This window comes from Herpailurus yagouaroundi, unplaced genomic scaffold (assembly GCF_014898765.1).
Source record: "Herpailurus yagouaroundi ecotype Mexico unplaced genomic scaffold, PumYag 195, whole genome shotgun sequence".
Classification (NCBI taxonomy): Eukaryota; Metazoa; Chordata; class Mammalia; order Carnivora; family Felidae; genus Herpailurus; species Herpailurus yagouaroundi.
In genome coordinates, this window is record NW_024412426.1 from 14597054 (window position 1) to 14611679 (window position 14626).

Genomic DNA, 14626 nt, shown 5'->3' on the forward strand with positions numbered 1-14626 from the left:
TGTGTGTGTGTGTGTGTGTGTGTGTGTGTGTGTGTGTGTGTGTGTAACATCTACCATCTAGGGTTACAGATTTACTTTCTTTCCAGAATATACAGTTTTTTTTTTTTTTAAATTTTTTTTTTTCAACGTTTTTTATTTTATTTTTGGGACAGAGAGAGACAGAGCATGAACGGGGGAGGGGCAGAGAGAGAGGGAGACACAGAATCGGAAACAGGCTCCAGGCTCCGAGCCATCAGCCCAGAGCCTGACGCGGGGCTCGAACTCACGGACCGCGAGATCGTGACCTGGCTGAAGTCGGACGCTTAACCGACTGCGCCACCCAGGCGCCCCCAGAATATACAGTTTTAAAACAAAAACCTTGCAAGGTACTATGTCTAACATTCTTAATTTACAAACAAGGATGTAACAATCTTTATTGCTTATCCTCTTAACAGCCTTAGAATTAATAAAAAATAAACACAAAGGCAAAAATTAAAATAGTCTCTTCCTGTTCTAAAAGAAAGGCCTATAAACTGAGACACTAACTGTAACTGAATAAAATAACCAGATAAATAATTGTCCTGTGGTAACAAAAAGAACAGCTATAGAAAGTAAAAGCCACAAATAAACTAAAGAATTTTCATTATAAAACTTATGAGGGGGAAAAGTGAAATAATATGTATACTTGAGAGCTGTAATTTAAAAAATTATTATTTTTTCATTTAAGTGGAATGCCGGATTCCATAGTGTAACAAATTTTTAATGGGAAAAAAGTTCTTCCTTTCTCTATTGCAAAATTACTCTCTGTATTATTTTTCAGATTGAGGTTGATACCTGCATATAGACGACTTACAGTATCAACAAAGAGGTACTTCAGGTGGCTAATCGGTCTTGTATTTTGTGAATTTTGTCACTATTTAATCATTTGCATTTGTCAAAGGGGGAACTTTGGAATTAAAAAACTGAATGGTGCCAGAAAGCTCTAAATCAATTTTGTTTACAAGGCTTGGAACTCTCAAAGGTTAAGGAAGTCAATATGTTTAAGAAAATGAAATCCTTCTTGGATTTCTTTCTATTGACTGTTCATCAATACAAAGATGATCCTATTCACAATTGGCATAGCCCTTGACCAACCTGGTACTTAATCAGAGAGGAAGACATTTTTCTCCTTTAAAAAAATAAATCAGTATTTATGAAATTTTTCTAATTATCAAAAGAAATAACGCTCATCTAAAAGATTCAGAAAATAAATAAGTTTAGGAAGTAAAAACAAATTCCTCATCTCCCTTTCCAGTATGGTCCTGATTTTCCAGTCCCCTTCACGGTAACTACCTGTATTTCTTCATCTCTCATTTTCCAGGCTACTCCAATCAGGACTCCACCCACATTATTCTATGAAGCAACTCTTATCAAGGTCACCAATGACTTCTATCTTGCCAAATGCACTCATCAATTCCCATTCTTATGTTTTCTTTTTCTTGCATTTGACAGTGATACTTCCTTCCTCCTGAAGATACTTGTCTATTGGGCTTTTCTGATCCCACACCCTGATTTTTATTCCTACTTCACTGGTCCCTCCTTCATATTTCCTCTGATGGCCCATTTTTATTTTAAAAAAAAAAAAATTTTTTTTTCAACGTTTTTATTTATTTTTGGGACAGAGAGAGACAGAGCATGAACGGGGGAGGGGCAGAGAGAGAGGGAGACACAGAATCGGAAACAGGCTCCGAGCCACCAGCCCAGAGCCCGACGCGGGGCTCGAACTCACGGACCGCGAGATCGTGACCTGGCTGAAGTCGGACGCTTAACCGACTGCGCCACCCAGGCGCCCCTGATGGCCCATTAAAAAAAAAAATAATAATCAGACCTCTAAACATTAGTATGTCTTATTTATTTACACTCTCTCCCTTGGTGAACTCAACCAGTCCCGTGGCCTGAAATACTATAAATATGCTAACTCCTATACTTGTATCTACAGACCTAATCTTACCCACTGAGCTCAAGTCATATATTCAGTTACCTACCTGACAACTCCATGTGGACCAAACATGTCTAAAACAGAATTCCCAATTCCCCAAACCCAGTCTTCCTTCACAAATACTTCACCACCTACAAATGACCATTCTTCTGGTCTTCTCTACTATGGCAACAGTGCCACTATCTAATTAGCTGCTTAATCCAAAAGACAGGGAGGTACACCAACACTGCCTCTCTTTCCTCATTCCTACAAACTGCATGAAGTAACCAATTCAACCAGTCTACCTTCTTTTCCCACCATTTCTCAAATGCTTCCCCTTTTGGAGTCAAAACCATCAAGCACTTTTAAAAACACCATGAATTATTAACTTCGGAAGCTACTAGTAATATGATCCTACATCTAATTGTTAACTTTGCTTTTATCAATTTTTCTCTAAGTATAATAGGATTAATGACTCTTTTTTTTCCAGCTGAGTTTGATTAAAAGTCTCATTGTACATAATTTGGAATCCTCCCAGAGAAGTATTTCTCACCTATTGATATTCCACTAGAAAGGGTAGAACTTTCAGCGTGGCCTCGAGACGGTGCATGGGGCTCCATGACGCTATCATCTAATAGATGTCTTGGCCCTGCATTTGGGAACGTTGCACTCTTAAACTCTGCTGTGTTCATTTTATGAATGAAACTGGAAACAAAGAGAAATATTTTTCATATCTTTTTTTACTGTTGGTAGTTCAAAATATAAAAGATACTCTTATATAAAGAGTCAGGACACAGAAGACTTACCTGCTATCCTAACCTGACTTCTGAACTCTCATACTAATGAACACACAGATTTCACCATGAAAGCCTCAAACCAGCAGTTTAGGGAAAATATTTTAGGAAACCAGGCCAGGCCTTTATCTATCTATATAACAGACAATACCTTAATTTCACCTTAAGTCTCAGGTCCATTAAAAAATTGTTTATTTACATTTGCTTTTGGAAAATAACTATTAAATTTTCACAAAAATCATGGCAAAGGTGAACTATGGGCCCCATTTTGAGAAAAGTCTTGCAAAGTTAATGATGTTAAACAAAAAACCAGTTTCCTTTTATGTTTAGGAATAAAAGCAGTAATTTTTATAAACCTTAATTTATGGCGACTCATTTTGATTAAGACAAACAATGACTGTCGTGATACAAAGATGATAATTTAAAAGGAAAATGGTATATTGCTTTCCTGATATTATTTACGATGATGCTCTGTAATATAGTTCATTTATCTCCCCCAAATGTAAAGGCACTGTTGGGAGAAGCTTATTTCCAAATTAAGGAAGAACTAAATGCTTTTAAGCAAACAAGATATTTTACTGAATCAGAAAAAAACTATTGTTATACAAATAAAACTACGCAGGACACTATTTTAACTGATAAAATATCCAGAAAATAAATCCAACTAGAAACAATTCAAAAATCTGAAAAGATAAAGTTAAAGATGCTGACTTATAACCCAAGCTATGGCACTTCCTATGTCCGTGGGGAATCAGGTTCCGAGGGGATGGTGGCGTCTGCGGTAGCAAGGCTCCTTCAGCTGCCACGCTTTTTCTTCCACTTTGTGGAGATGCTCCTACTTCGGGACCTAAGAATTAAATGTGTGTGTGTGTGTGTGTGTGTGTGTGACAGAGAGAGAGAGAGAGAGGGAGAGAGAGAGAGAGAAATTTTCAAATGGTTTCAAAAGAGTGTTTTCTTTTTAATCCCTTGATAGAAAATTTAAAATGTGGTTTAAATAAAATAATATTGCTAATTCTATTTAAATGACTGAACATTAAAATATATACTTTCTGCTTAAAACACAAAATCCAAAACATATCAAATCTGTTACTTCCTATCTATTTTATTGCATTAAGCAGGCAGTAGAAGCATTTTTCCCCACTTACAGAGGAAGAAGAATTAGAAGAGACAGGCTCAGGATATCACATTGCACATAAAGCCTGAACTAATCAATCACTCAGCTCTCTGAGTCCTGTAGCTCAGTGCTCATTTCAGTTTACACACTGCTTCTTTCTCTTAGTTTCAGTTTTCTCTTAGAGAAAGAGAGTGTAGGGCAGGGCAGGTCAAGCATTCAAGTTGGAATTTTAATCTATATTAACATCGCCAGGCTTATGGGAATTTAAAAAAATAGAACTTGAAAAGTACACAGATTTGTGAAATATCACTTTAACAATAAAAACAAAAGCAAATTTAAGAGATTAAACTGCCATGTTTTCCTCTGCTTGTAAGCCTCTCCTAGATATTGTCATGGCTTGTCTCCTTGCTTCCTCCACATCTTATTAGATCAGCCTCCAAATACTTCGAGGGGATGCGGTATTATGAAGCTTAGGGCCAAAGTCTGCCTTTGAAATTACAAAAAGGTGCTTATTAATAATTTCTTAAATAATAGCCAATTATCTCCAATTTTTCATTTTTAATTATCTGTGGAATACATATATTATCCCCATTACAATGCGACAAGTAAATTAAGGAACTGTGACTATTTTTTTAGTATTTTCAGTATGTAGCCCAGTATTAAAGTCAAATTTCTAAAAAGTCAAGTCACTAAAACTGACCTCTATAATTATTCAAATTAGTAAAATTTTCCACTCAGACCCCAGAAATGCCTAATGTAATCAACTTTCATTGCCTAGGACAGTGTATTCTTAATAATAAAAAGAAGAGATATTCATAAATACTTATCTTTTTTTTTATTTGTTATCTATTTTTCTTGTTTAGTTGGCTTGTTTGTACATTGCTACAAATTCCAAGTAACAACTTTAAAAAAAATTTTTTTTAAATGTTTGTTTATTTTTGAGAGAGAGAGAGAGACAGAGCACTAGCAGCGGAGGGGCAGAGAGAGGGAGACACAGAATCCGAAGCAGGCTCCAGACACTGAGGTCTCAGCACAGAGCCTGATGCAGGGCTCGAGCCCACAAACCATGAGATCATGACCTGAGCCAAAGTCGGACACGCAACCAACTGAGCCACCCAGGCACCCCTCAAGTAACAACTTTTTTTTTTTTAATTTTTTTTTCAACGTTTATTTATTTTTGGGACAGAGAGAGACAGAGCATGAACGGGGGAGGGGCAGAGAGGGAGGGAGACACAGAATCGGAAACAGGCTCCAGGCTCCGAGCCATCAGCCCAGAGCCCGACGCGGGGCTCGAACTCACAGACCGCGAGATCGTGACCTGGCTGAAGTCGGACGCTTAACCGACTGCGCCACCCAGGCGCCCCAAGTAACAACTTTTTAAATAAAAAACAAAAAAAAAACCAAACAAAAGAGTGATATATTTTAATATCAAAAATCAACTTTTGTGTCTATTATAAAATGTGCTAAGTATATTTGCTTTGAAGCACATTCTTTCTTATTAGGTTATCTGATTTTTTTATTCAGTCATCAGAGAAAACTATGCACCAACCTACTAAATCTTCTCTGGAAGCAGCAGAACGTGGTGTGCTGGTCCCTGGTTCTATCTTTAATGAAAGCCTGCATTTTAAAAAGAAACAAAACACATAAAATATTAACATTTGACAAAATAACGTTAAGATTATGTATTTGCTCACAAAAAATTAAGCATTTTTATAAAATAATCTCAACTATATATTTTTCTTCAAGAGCAATCTTCAGTAGTAAATTTCTTATCATCTTCATACAAAAGCTGATCTTACGGTTATTCTAGGAAATATTAGGGAGGGGAAAAACATTAACAAGTTATAATTAAAAACAGAAAAATCTTTCCAAAGTACCCCAATATTGCCAAATGGTTCAATGTATTTAAAGATTTTTGATGAATGACTACAAAGTGATAGAACTTGAGGTTATATTGATACCTGACACTTCAATTCAGGAATTTTCATGTATGTTACTAAATGTATCATGCAAATATTTCTAGAATCTTTGCTGGATGAGTTAATGGCTTCTCCAGAACTGAAAATTTGCAAAACACCCCCAAAAACCAATTCAACTTCTTAAAAAAATCTTCAATAATAAAAAGGTTGTCCGCAAAATTCCTAGTATATCCCTGTCCTAACTCAAAGTTTATTACCTGGTACTTAAGTTTCATTTAGGTTAATATATCCAGTTTTGAGTTCCACAGCAATAAGAGATTAGGACTCCTATCCACGGAAACTTTCAGGAAATAGAATAATAAAGCAGTTGTAGAAAACACTTTGGTATAGTCCACAAAGCCTATTATTACTAAATATTTGTCTAAATATTAATATTTTTAAAAAGCATTCTACCCACTGGAGTTGTTTTTTTTAATGAAATTGTAGAATACAAGTGCTATTCATCATGATAAATCTATTATAGGTTCTTAGCTGATTTACTTGATTACCTAACAAGGGAATTATATATGATTATATTCTAATTGTTTGACAGCGTAAAATACAGCACTGAATAGATGTACAGTTAATCAGAACTCTCTGCTTTTTTTCTTTTTACACAGCAGTTTAATTATTTGTGCTACAGAGTGTACTGAATTCATTTTTTTTTTTTTTAACATTTATTTATTTTTGAGACAGAGAGAGACAGAGCATGAACGGGGGAGGGTCAGAGAGAGAGGGAGACACAGAATCCCAAACAGGCTCCAGGCTCTGAGCTGTCAGCACAGAGCCTGACGCGGGGCTCAAACTCATGGACTGTGAGATCATGACCTGAGCCGAAGTCGGACGCCTAACCGACTGAGCCACCCAGGCGCCCCATGAATTCATTCATTTGACAAACAGTTATTAAACACCTGTTTTGTGTTGGGCACTGTGCTCTTTGCGCTGAATGTAAGAGAGACTAAGGGCAGACATGGTGTCCCTGCCCTTCTGAAGCTTACAGTTTAGTAGGTGGGGGACACAGAAGTAAACAAAATAACTACAATTTCTTAATAAAGAACTGCAAAAGAGAGGAACAGAAAGGAAGCCATGGGTGAATCACATTGCTCTCAGCACTATAAAAAGCATCTTAAAGCACGCAGTGAGGTTAGAGTGTCAGTTGCCTGTGTCATCATCAAAACACCATCCAGTAATAGTGCTACTAGTTCGCTGAGAATAGATATGTTCAGTATTAAAATGAAGTAACTTTGAAAGATTTTCATGCTGATTAAAAAACATGCATGTGGCAGCTCTTTCTGCCCAAGGGGCCTGTCCCTGTGCTTCGATAAAATCACTTTTTACACACCAAAACAAAAACAACCCCAACAAACAAACAAACAAACAAAACATGCACGTAATTTGTATTATCTATACTGGTTGCCTATATAGATGAAGATGCCAAAAACAGAGGTTTTTGGATAAACAAGGTGTCATTTTTATTTAAATCTCTTTCAACATAAAAACCATTTTTTTCTAATTATTTTAATAGCTCTTATCTTAAAATGCTGTTTTTCAGTACACTGAATTAGTAGGTTCATGCATCAGAACTGCATCTTTAAAAATTATCTTCTTCAGTCTCCCATATGAGGCCAACAACACAACATCAAGGGACTTGTTCCCCCAAGCAAAAACAGTTTCCCTCTCTATTCCTTTGGTCAGTCCATCCCCTGGAACACCTTTCTTCACTCTTTATGTGGAGACATCTCCCACTCCCCTGTTAAGATTAAGCCTCAGGTGACAACCGTCTCCTGAAGCTGTTCACGTTTCCTTTTTCCTCATTTTTCCCACTCAAAAGCTGAGTTAGGTCTCCCCCCATGTCTGCATTCCCACAGCACCCTGGGCATATCTCTATTACGGTGATGTTTGACGTGGTTTGTAGTCATCTGTTTTGTGGATGTGTTTTGTATTAGACTGCATTTCTTAAGGGCAAGAATAAGATTTTGTTTTTATAATCTTAGCAACTAGCATAATAACTCACCTGTGGCAAAAGCTTAGTAAATATTTATTAAAATGAATATAATCAGAAGGCTCTTCTGGTTCTAGCTACTCATGAAAACAAAAATCAGTACAATAGTATCAGCTTTCCTACAAAAATGAAGGTATCTTATGTCAATTTACAGAGATTTAACACTACTTAGTGGCTTATTGGGCTATTTTATCCTTTTAGCAAAGTAAAAATCAGCTTACATAAACACTTTATTATTTTATTTTCACAGCAGTCAATAACAATTCACCATCCTCTATAACTGCAACAGTTTCTTAGACTTCACCCCTACTGAGTCGTTTAACTTCTTTTATTTTTTTATTTGTATTTTTAAAAAGTTTTTATTTATTTATTTTGAGAGACAGAGAAAGAGAAAACATGAGAGGGTGAGGGGCAGAGAGAGGGAGAGAGACAGAATCCCAAGCAGGCTCCACGCTGCCAGCGCAGAGCCTGATGGGGGCTCAAACTCACGAACTGTGACATCATGACCTGAGCCGAGATCAAGAGTCGGACGCTTAACCAACTGAGCCACCCAGGTGCCCAAAATAGTTTAACTTCTTTTAAATCTAGTAAGTCTGAGCCAGGTATAGAAATTTTTAATAACTACTTAATCATATTTTGAGTTTTAAGATAATCTTCCATACCTCACTGGACAAAACAAGAGTGTTTTATGCTATGTCAGTGACTAGAGATGACACAGAAGAAATAGTGGTCAATACAATATACAGACCATCGGACTGAAGAAGCTCACAACTTAGAGCGGGACAACAGATTTATGAAAAAACTCCAGCCTTGAAAAGCGGGTTCAGTGACCTCACATATTTTCAAATGAATTACTATGTACAATCTGTTATAAAATAAAAATTGATACAGAAATATAAAGTGGTAATATTACCAAATGGGGAAACAGATAGCAATAACGGTTTTTAAACATTAGTATAGATATAGTTAAATATATAATACCTAGAGCTTAATACATTTAGTCTTTAAAGAAAAGTTATTTCTAGTTATTTTCCAGAATTTTTAGCCTTTTATTGGTACTAAGTCTGCTCTTCAAGAACTGCTGAAACTTATGCAACAAGAAAGTTGATGACCACTCTAAGAAAATTTTTATATAAAGCATTAATATTGAAAAATAGCCTAGTCTCTCACCTTGGTAAGTTATAAAGTAAGTATGTGTAAAAAATATTTGTGAAAGACAAAAGGTAATTTGAAAGCTTGGGAATAACTGGCATAATAAGGCTAAGCAAAAAATTTTTTTATTTGAAATTAACAAAGAAAGTCATAAGAAATATCAGAAGCCCCAAGGGAAATAAATAAGCTCTTTATCCTCCCATCTTTGAAAAAAAAGAAACAAAAAACACTGGCAGTTATGATTACATGCAGCATACCACTGAAAATAAAAACGGTTAATAATTCAAAGATCCTTCCCACCTTGGGCAGTACTGTGGATGTTAAGGAGAAGGAAACGGACGACGGTATTTAAAAGTGCTTTTTTAAGATCTTTAGTGAAGGACTTGCTACAATAGAGAAAAGGGTAAGTGTGGTGTTGGACACATATCTCTAACCCAGAAGTAAAAAAGTTCAATTATTCTCTCTATCCACAAAAATAACTAAAAACAAATTCAAAGATATGTCAAAAATTACCATTAAAAAAAGGAGTAATTTTCCTATTTGTAGACTGTTTCATTAGTTTTTCAATCTATTAAGAGATAACTTGCCACAGGCACCTGGGTGGCTCAGTCAATTAAGTGTCCGACTCTTGGTTTCAGCTCAGGTCATGATCTTCTGGTTCCTGAGTCTGAGCCCAGCATCAGGCTCTGTCAATGCGGAGCCTGCGTGGGATTTCCTCTCTCCCTCCTTCCCTCTCTCTCTGCTCCTCCCCTGCTTGCATGCATGCACACGCACTCTCTCTCTAAATAAATAAACTTAAAAAAAATAAATAAAGATACATTTCCATTAAGATTCAACGTTTCAATATAGAAAGGAAGAAATCCAAACCACAACTATCAAATATCAAACATCAGCTCTCAACAACTGGAGAAAGCTGAAATACTTTAAAACAAAAGAAGAGACGAGGTATTTGTATACTGGCTCAATCATATCAAGTGATTAAAAAAAAAACCATAAGTACCTTTGCTACTGGAAAGACACAACTGGAATAGGCATTTGTATGATACGATATAAAAGTCAGATGTTTAAATACATGGGGACGGAAGGGTAGAAGACAGGAAAAAGTTAAACAGACCACTTTTGAAGATCCAACCTACTTGTAATTATCATCTTCCACAAACTTCTGTAGTTCTTCTATATACTGAACGGAGTTCAGATATTTTTGGACATGAGGCAACATGGGGATATCTAGGCAAAATGTGATAAAAGATTATCTTATAAAGTATATCTTAACCAGATTTTTAAAAGTTAATCTGAGAAAAAGATACTTAAACAAAAATTAAGGCCATGTGGCACCAAAATTTAAATGAACTCTAGAAGGACATTACTGAGGTAGATTTTATTTAATTTTATTTAATGTAAAACTAAAGGCATGCTGTTTATGTAGATTAAAAAAAAAAAAGCAAACATACTCTGGTTTCTCCCCAAACAATTCCATTGACAAAATCCCATGTATTGGATAAATTTCCTTCCTCATATACACTTTCAGGAAGTTTCTGAGGTTTTCTTAAAAGTATACATGCATATAAGTTAGCTTTAAGACAAATCTATTTTAAATAAATCAGATAATTTAAACAGTATGCTCACTGTTTTTTAATATTATAAAAACACATACCACTAGGGTATCTTTATTCCCTATCAAACTGAAAGCACCCAAACATTATAAAACATTAAAAAAAAAATCTACACCCTTTTGCTCATCACCTGAGTTTGTGTAAGCTCTTTCTACATATGTGTTTCCATAAACTACATCTTGAACAAAAATTGGTTATCTACCCATTATCGAACTCAAGAAAGCTAGTCAATTGTTACCAAGATCAGAGGTCTTAGCTCCTTCCCTAACTGAAAAATGTAAGAAATATTTACATAATAGTTGAGGAATATCAAATGACATGAAGATAATAAAAAATAATTTTATAAATAATGTTAGCACAGTTTCTACAAAGTAGCAGAAGAGTGAAAGATAAAACTTAAAAATTTAAATATGAAATATTTCAATTCCTTAAAAGCAAAATCTCAAACAGGATACTAAATATTAAAGAGTGAAATGAAACAATCACTATTCTCCTTTATATTAGGATAATGTTCCCTGCTGTGTGAAAAGTGGCTAATGAAGGCAAATGGTTGGTTCAGGTAAATGAACCAACAGAATCACAGCATAATGGTGCAGTAGTATTCCCCCAAAACGTACCATATTCACAGGACTGCTGTAAATCAGAAATTATTCGAAGGATGTTATTCATCAAATTTGATCTTTGCTCATTTTCTAAAATGCTGCCAGTTGATGGGTATGCTGAATCAATGTATGTTAAATCTGACAAATAGATACCTGAAACAAAATGAGAGAAATGAGTGTTTTCTTAATTGTAGCCTGGAAGAGTAGGACACAATGAAAAAGGGGGAAAAAAAGCTACTTTACAACTGTATTTCAATATACATGCCGTATTTAGGATTTGTTGTTATTTAATATACCACAGCCTTGTTAAAACATGACGACTGAGGCCTAGATTTCCATGGATTTGGGGTCAGATATGTAAATAATATGTGTTTTTTGTAAATGTCCCTTATGATACCATTTCATAGTTTGAGGCTGGAGTCAGAAACCAGCACTTTTGGAACCTCGTGGAAAGGAGATGAGCTCTTGAACTGTCTCTGCCTCTGACTAGTTGTACATATGGAGACACTTATTTTAACTTCCGTACGTCGGTTTTTATGTCTATACAACTAGCACCTATGTTCTAAGGATCGGCTGAAGCAGCTAAGTTAGCCTAGACAGTACATGGCATGGGGTAGTTACTTAGTATTAGTTCTATATTCCCTTGCCTCAAGTTGATAACTATCACCTGAATATTAAATACTTTGAAAACTGCCTCATCCTGGTAAAAATGTCTTGTTTTGAAGATTAGCAGTTGAATTTCTGAAACAGTGCATAGGACTACAAATTGAAGCTAACTTTTCCCCCAACCCCGACCCCGTTTCTCTGTACCAACAAAAATAACATAACCTCCAAAATAATTTGGTTCTACCAGTTCTGGATATGCAAGGTCACTTACTTAAAAATATTTCCTGAGAGTTTATTATACAAATATAAAGTGTGTAAGACAACTATACTCAAAGAGAAAAATACCACATTCATGAACTCTCAGAAAAAACACAACCGATGCATCACACGCTGCCTTCCAAACAAGCCCTGTGTTTTTTTCTCACGCCATTTCATTCACCTTGACGGTTTCTGAGACTCATCTCTGTTATATCCAGGTCAGCGTCAACTGTTCTTTGGTTTTCTCACAGATTCTAAGAAAGGAATTTAGGAACTGTCTAGTCTCGCCCCTCATTTTACAGATGAAGAATCTGAGGGCCACAGATATGTGTCTAATGCCATGTGAACTTTTAGTAATAGAGCTGGAGCTCAGAGTATATATACCTGTACACAAATTTCTCTCCTACATGCTGTTATAAATTCATACGGTATCTATAATACCATTCACTTGGTAATTTTTATGACTTTACAATCTGAACTCTCAGGTTTATATCTTATCTGTTCACGACTATAAACTCACTTAAGGCAGTTGCTCTATCTTGCACTCTAGGAAAATGAAAATCTTGTGCAGTGTTTTGACACTAGGTGCTTAAAAACAACTAACCTAAAAGGTTGGTGTGGCAATCCTTTTATTCATCCTATTATCATTCCTTTCCATTCAGGAAATCTTAATGGTATTCTTTAAGCTATCTATCCTAAACACTTCCTTTTCTTTAGACTCTCAATTTTTTTTTAATGACTTCAAATGAATCTTTAGCTTAGCTTCTTTCCTTTTCCTTCAATCTCAGAGGAGTATGAATCTGTTTCTCCTTTCCAGATCTAAACTGTGACTTTGAATATAATTGCTACTGCTTCTTTTAAAATATTTGCTGTTTTCTCCACTATCACCCCCCCCCCCCCCCCCACGCCGTCAGCTCCTTTGCTAGAGCCCATGCATACACTTCCACCTCCTCTTCAAGAAAACAAAATCGAGGCAACCCTTCATTCAAATCTGATTCCCTCCTCCGGATAGCACCCTGCCCCTCTCCCTTTAACAAAACCTTTTAAGAGAAACACAGACTAGTCCACTTAACTTATTTTAACCTTCATCTCTTTTTAATGAAATCTTTGACACATAGATAAGTTTACACATGACAGACTTTGAAAAGGCAAAAAAGATTACTAGGTGTCTTGCCTCTGGTGTATTCTTCTGTTTTTTTTTTTTTTTTTTTTTTTAAGCTATTTTATAACTCTGTAAGTTGTTGAAAACTGGTGATAATACACATTCTTGTCCATAAAAATGCCAGTTGCTTACATCTAGTAAAATGTAACAGATTCATGTTCTATGCATGTTGAGCAGTTTTGTAACTATCTGTAAATTCATTTTAGCATTCTTTAGTGCCTACATGGAATGTGTAGTAGTTTGAATTCTCCCTTGAAATGGTTGCAAAATTTTCCTGATTCCCTTACAAATTTAATGATTTAAATAAAACCTTGACATATATTCATTTTGTATCTGTATGAGAATCATGACTTTACTTTTTAAAGAAGTATATTCTAACACATGTAATGTGTTAATAAATAAATTGTGAATGACCAGTCAAGTTACAAACTACAGCATCACCAGTACTGTTCCTTCCCTGCGTCATCTCCTTGCCTCCCGTCCAGAGGGAACTAGTATTCCAAAACTTAAGATTATTCCTTTTCCCCAAGACATATGTCTGTGGCTCTGCACAATATATTATCTACTTTTGCTTATTTCTGAGCTTTAAAAAAATCCTATTTTATGCATATGTGATTAAGTCAAATGGTAACATTGGTAAAGTTCGAACAGGTACACCACAAGTAATTTATAGGTGTCTGTTAAAATTTTAAAAAGATAGCCTTCTGTGATGGCTGTATCTCACACTTTTGTTTCCAAGAGTTATTCAGGTTGTTAAATGTAGCTGTAATTCCTTAAATTGAAGAATTGGTAACTATATAACTATATCATAATTTACTTATTCATTTTATTTGACAGACTTTCCAGTTACTTCTCCCCTCCGGTACGGTTAGTTCTCCCCGCTGGTACACAAAGAATTTCTCTAGGATACATAGGTCTATCATATGCTATAAATATGACATATATATGGTATATTCGTGTTCAACTTTACAAGATGATGCCACATTGTTTTTTAAAGCTGTATCAATTCATACTCCATTGACAGTATGTTTCTACTGATCCATACTTGTGCTAACACTTGATATTACCAGTCTTAATTTCTGCCAATCTTGTGGGTGCTAAATAATCTCTCATTCTGTTTTAATTTTCAGTTCTTTGATTAGTTATGAGGTTATGCATTTACATTTCTATGAAATGATTTTTGTTCATTTTTTTCCCTCTGGGTTGTCTTTTTCTTATTGATTTCTAAGTTCTTAATATACTGTGGAAACTAATCCATTTGGCAGTTAAATTTTATCTGCTTTTCAACCCGTTATATAATCTGAAATCGAGATCTCACTGTTGAAACTTATTCAGGGGCACCTGGGTGGCTCAGTCGGTTAAGTGTCCGACTTCAGCTCAGGTCATGATCTCACAGTCCGTGAGTTTGAGCCCTGCATCAGGCGTGGTG

The 14626-nt window shown here is 35.5% G+C and overlaps 1 protein-coding gene across 7 annotated transcripts in view; it reads right to left on the reverse strand.

The window, feature by feature from the left end:
• The window catches only part of RALGPS2 (Ral GEF with PH domain and SH3 binding motif 2), a 170686-nt gene that overhangs the window by 31129 nt on the left and 124931 nt on the right, over positions 1-14626 (reverse strand). For 6 of the 7 annotated variants that reach the window (XM_040446660.1, XM_040446662.1, XM_040446657.1 and 3 more), the window contains 5 exons: positions 11187-11324; positions 10093-10183; positions 5394-5461; positions 3442-3577; positions 2490-2641 (listed from right to left, as the gene is read on the reverse strand). In XM_040446660.1, coding sequence (XP_040302594.1) covers positions 2490-2641; positions 3442-3577; positions 5394-5461; positions 10093-10183; positions 11187-11324 — 585 coding nt within the window. Of the gene's footprint in view, positions 1-2489; positions 2642-3441; positions 3578-5393; positions 5462-10092; positions 10184-11186; positions 11325-14626 lie in introns of those variants that run through there. The other variant, XM_040446663.1, reaches the window with a different exon arrangement.